We start from the raw sequence: 5,050 nt of genomic DNA on the forward strand, positions 1-5,050 counted from the left end.
GTGAAGACAAGAAGTCCGTCGTCATATAAAGACAATGAATATAGTTTGGCTAATGTGAAGTTGTTTTTGGACGTAACTAAAGGTATGAGGAATGTAAAAGTGGAAGGCTTCTTCCCTAACAAAGAAGATCTTCTATGTGCTCTTCAAATGTTTCTGGATGACGACGATGTTGTGAGAGGAGGCTTCACTCGGCCGGAATACTACAGGGTAAAGAAGTACATCACTAAACTGGGGAAGGAACTGTATCAGGAAAATGATGTAAACAGTGACACAAGCGTTGATGAAAATGATGAGGATATCTGAGTTTGTTTTTCTTGTTTTTTTTTCCCTCACGGTGTTGTTTTGCTTAAAGGTTTGTTTTGTTTTGTTTTTTGGTTTAAGCATGTGATGGAGTCCTAGAACTCGCATAATTTAGTTTAAATGTAAGGTTTATAAACACCTGTAAATAAATGTAAATTTAAAAATCAATCAAAATCTTCTTCTTCTTCTTCTTCTTCTTCTTCTTCTTCTTCTTCAAATGGGTCATGTTTAGGGGCTGAGGTTGTCCAACCAGTTGTGTACAAGGGTGAAAGGACCAAAGTGTTGCACAATCCATCACATCTAGCATCATGTCTGCTTTTGATGTTGTCCAGATGTCCTCAGCATGTGGGGATACAGTGTTTAAGTGCAGGCCCGTGTGATGAAGATGCACAGAGACGGTAGGGCTGTGTTTGCTCTTTTAGACGATACAAGAAACATGGGTAACACACGCTGGATTACCTCAAAGGTCTTATCACAAGTGGTGCCTATCACCCTCATCCATGCTGAATGTGCATTCAAAAGTTATTTAGGAAATGAATCAACTTGGACGGATGGCCTCAGATGGATGTAGCAATAACGAGTGTACACACTTACAAATAGCTGATTTCAAGCTCAGAGTTCTGGTCCATGAATGCATCGGTTTGTGTCCGGTCGCTCTTTGCTTTAGCCGCTAACACGCTCAGGCCCTCTGTACCTGCACAGCCCGGGCCTTTCCCCGCCGTCTGTCCCAGCTGCTCTGCCTCTGCTTTGGGGCCCTCTGCCACGCCTCTGCTGTTACCATTTAGTGACACATTATGGACCTCGGTCATCTGAATGGCCCTCGTTGTTCCGTTAGTTTCCCGCTCCTCGTCTTCGTTGTCACCGCAGCCCTCGTCATGCAGGCCGGTGACACCTTGGCTCTTTTGCGGCTGAAGAACGATTCCGCCCCATTCCTCTGTGGGGCGCTGCACCTCAGTGACCACCCTGTCGTTGTTGTGGTTTACCCTGCGCGAAGTGCGACACAGCGCTTTGCGGAAGCCTCTCTTAAAATTGTCAGACAGGAAACCGTACAGGATGGGGTTGGCACAGCTGTTAGCGTACGACAGCACAACAACAAAAAAGTAGAGCCCCCTGAAGTCATCAGGCAGGACCACCAGCAGGTTGACAATGTTGAGAGCATAGAACGGAAGCCAGCACAGGACGAACACCGCCACCACCACAACCACCATCCTGGTGACTTTACGCTCTGACTTCCTGCGTCGAGAGGAGGTGGCCTGCGCCCGTTTTCCCACGCTGCGCACCTTAGAAAGACAAGGCAAGAAACGAGTGTTGAAACAAAGCAATACTGATATACACTGATGTGCTGCTATCAAAGGATGAAGTGGAGGATAAGAATGGAGCTTCATCCAGAGGAAGAGTTTCAACTTCTAGCCTGAACACAGTCTCTCAGCTTTCTCTCAGGTAGACTGTATGTTAGTCAAGTCACGGTGTTAGACTTTACAATTATAAACTGTTATAAAATGTATTCCAACTTTATGGCCAACAGTGTATATGCAAAACAGAATACTTCCATTTTAGACTTTTATTTGCAGAATCTTCACGCTGTAACGTTCTGCTCAGAAGAGAACGGAGCTCATACTGAACACATGCTGCCCCTTCATGACATCGGTTTGATTAGCTTTGGATTATCTACGGTCATGTTGGTCTTCAGGTCAACCATTCACTCCTAACTTGTGGTGAAGACCTTAAGTTTTAACATCTTCTAAATTGTTGCAGTGTAGAAACTGGGATGTTTGGGAGAACTGGATTATCTCAACATAAACAACCTGAATTTCTCTCACCTCAACATTTGCTCTTCCATTAATGAAGCCATGTTTTGCTGTAATGAACATTTTGTACCTTTGGTTCAACCAATACTTAGTTTGTTATATCATTTACCTTTATGACGATGAGGAGGTAGCACAAGCAGATGACCAGCAGGGGGCAGAAGAAGCCCACAGTGCACGTGTAGACGATGAACGACGTCTTCCATACCTCCGCTGGTTCGGGCCACACGATGCTGCAGTTCCCGTCGTCCTTCAGCACGTCGGCGAACACCACTACCGGCAGCACCACCACGAAGGACACGGACCAGACGGTGGCACTTATGGCCTTGGCCACACGGGGGCGCCTCCACCAGGAAGAGCGAATGGGATGCACCACAGCTAGGTAGCGATCGACGGACATCACCGTCAGGCAGAAGATGCTTGTGAACTGGTTGATGGCGTCCACGGTCATCACCACGCGGCACATTAGAGAGCCGAAGGGCCAGGAGAGCAGTGCATTCTGGGCCGCCAAGAACGGCAGACCCAGCATGAAGAGCTCGTCAGCAATGGCTAGATTGAGGATGTAGATGTTGGTGACCGATTCGTTCTTGGTGTAGTTGACAATAACGTGGATGACCAGAGTGTTGCCCACCAGGCCGACCACACACACGATCACGTAGATGAGGGGGATGAAGATTCCAGCCAAACCCACGAGCGAGCCACTTCCAGGCTCGCTGCAGTTCTGACAGGTGCCATTTGAGAGAGAGGCACTGCTGGGCGAGCTAAAGCTCAGGAACGGTGTAGAGGGCGAGGGGGAGAGCAGGAAGGGGTGGAGGGGGGGGAGGGAGTCATTGCTCCAGGTAGCTGAGGAGGCTTCCTGGGGTAGCAGGGAGGCCTGGCTCGCTTGGATGAGCTCCATGGAGGCTTCAAGGAGTACAAGGGAAATGAGGTGGGAAGGTCTGCATCAGTGTCGGCTCAACAGTCCTGCAAGGGAGAGCGGACAATGTGAGGAAGCCTTCATGGACGATCATACAGGCGCTGTAATGTTCCACAGGAGTTACACATCTAGCTTTTTAAGGATCTTCTCCTTGACTGTGCTAATCACCCTGAATTGTCTCTTGTCTGACCTTTGGCTTGGTTGACTCAAAGCTCAAGTCTATTTTTTGTCTTCGGACCAATGGTGACGACAACAGGCTTCAAGACACTGGATCCACATAGGACTTCATGGATCCAAAGGTGTCTCAGTCTTCCTGAACACTTCCTGTCTCAAATGCTCAAATCAAAGCTCAGCTGGTGAAGCAACTTGAAGGAATAGTTTGTTTAGTTTGAAGCCTAAAGCTCTGCTACATCGTTGTATCTATCTTAACCATTCGGCTGGTTTCTCCTGCGATGATCCCAGTCAAAATGAATGAATGAATGGATGAATGAATGAATGAATGAATGAATGAATGAATGAATGAAACTCATTAATATGTTTTAAATGACTGATTAAGGACCCCAGGAAGTCTCACAGTTTGAAAAGTTTCATTCCAATCTGAGCTTATTGCCGCTTTGCTTGTAGACTACGAAACTACTAATTAACTTAACCTCTCCGTCCGTCACAACACAAACAGCTCTGCATGGGAACACGTCTGGTGCTTGTTTACAAAGCTGTTTGGGCTTCTTAATAACCTGGCTGACAGACACAGGCACACCCACGGCCTCGCTGGCCATGATTGATAATTGGTGGTCTGATAGGAACAAAATGCACTGACCCATGAACGAAAACAAGCTTCCATAACATCCACTCAACTGCATTAACACTGATGGAAGGAGAATGCAGAGAAAGAGCAAGTTAGCTATAGTTAGAGATCAAATCCAGTCAGAGATCCGCTGCATAGACTTAGTAGGACGATAAAGGGGGATGCTGTCATGTTTGGAAAGATGAAGCACAGCTAGAAGAGGAATGGTCTCATCTCGTCCTTGTCTTACGTCTAAAAGTCATCTCCTCTCTTCAAACACACACGTTTCCCTCTGGTTAAAAAGCCGGAGTGATGTCTGTCTCCCCTCCTGGGTACAAACCTGAAGAGCCAATAAGCAAAGGACAGAACCTCAGTTAACCAACATAAATGCCAAAGGACTGTAAACATGGCATAGCAGTGAGTGGCGTGACATAAATGCTGATTACACATCCACAGACTCACACACACGTGGGAGGAGCTTGGATCCTGCTAGACAGCAAAAGAAAACAAATGACCCGAGCGCATAATTGAGGCTGTCTTAGCATATTGACAGAATGCAATCAATTTATAGATTAAAGCCCAGAGGAACCAGAGTAAGAAATGAGCCGTCAAACCAAAGAGCTCAATAACAGCTGAGCCACGGAAACAATGTCAACAATGTAAAGGTCTTTCTCATGCAGCGTATGTGGTATTGGGTTTAGGCAGCTCCCTCTGTGTAAACATGGATTAAAATAGAATCCATCCTGGTGACTGGAAAGATGTTTGCTTCCAAGATTGAATCAGGAAAACGTACGTGACAAATACTTTGTGAACAGAATTGGCAGAGAAGAACAAATACCTTCATTATAACATAAATCCTCTACAACATGAATCCACTTTCACATTGACATCATTCAGATTTTCAGCGGCACAGATTCCAGTTTCTCTCTCCTGACAGAATGTTGATTGGGGAACATTTGTAAGATGCACAGCGAGCAGCCCTCAGGGATCGGTACTAAAAGCTTTAAAATCAGGCCAATGCTGCCCTGGAGGTCAAAGGTTCAGGTTTATCACCTAAAAGAAAAACTAGATCAGAGATGTGAGCCGATTCTGATCTCAGGGGAAATGCATCTAAAATCATCTCAATGCTTAATGTCTGTCCCGCTTTGTGGCTTTGTGCTTGTTTGTGCTCTTATTGGCACCCTGAGAACCTACAAAGGCTTAATGACAGTCTCTCTCATGTCACTGTGTGTGTGTGTTTGTGTG

The 5,050-nt window shown here is 46.2% G+C and overlaps 1 protein-coding gene across 1 annotated transcript; it reads right to left on the reverse strand.

Annotated features, from left to right (window-relative positions):
- Positions 1-890: 890 nt before the first annotated feature.
- On the reverse strand, positions 891-3,003 carry LOC142990242 (somatostatin receptor type 5-like). Its single transcript, XM_076139945.1, has 2 exons — positions 2,218-3,003; positions 891-1,580 (listed from the first exon to the last, which is right to left on the reverse strand). Exons 1-2 carry the CDS (start codon positions 3,001-3,003, stop codon positions 891-893), a joined length of 1,476 nt encoding a protein of 491 aa, XP_075996060.1.
- Positions 3,004-5,050: the final 2,047 nt, after the last annotated feature.

The sequence above is a fragment of the Genypterus blacodes genome, unplaced genomic scaffold (genome assembly GCF_046128005.1).
Source record: "Genypterus blacodes isolate CSIRO-AG114 ecotype Tasmania unplaced genomic scaffold, CSIRO-AGI_Gbla_v1 ptg000488l_1, whole genome shotgun sequence".
In the NCBI taxonomy this organism is placed as follows: Eukaryota; Metazoa; Chordata; class Actinopteri; order Ophidiiformes; family Ophidiidae; genus Genypterus; species Genypterus blacodes.

Coding starts and splice junctions, on each gene's coding strand:
- LOC142990242 (XM_076139945.1), bottom strand. CDS start 3,003: ATGGAGCTCATCCAAGCGAGCCAGGCCTCCCTGCTACCCCAGGAAGCC. Junction 1,581..2,217: donor ACCTCCTCATCGTCATAAAG/GTAAATGATATA, acceptor TGTCTTTCTAAG/GTGCGCAGCGTGGGAAAACG.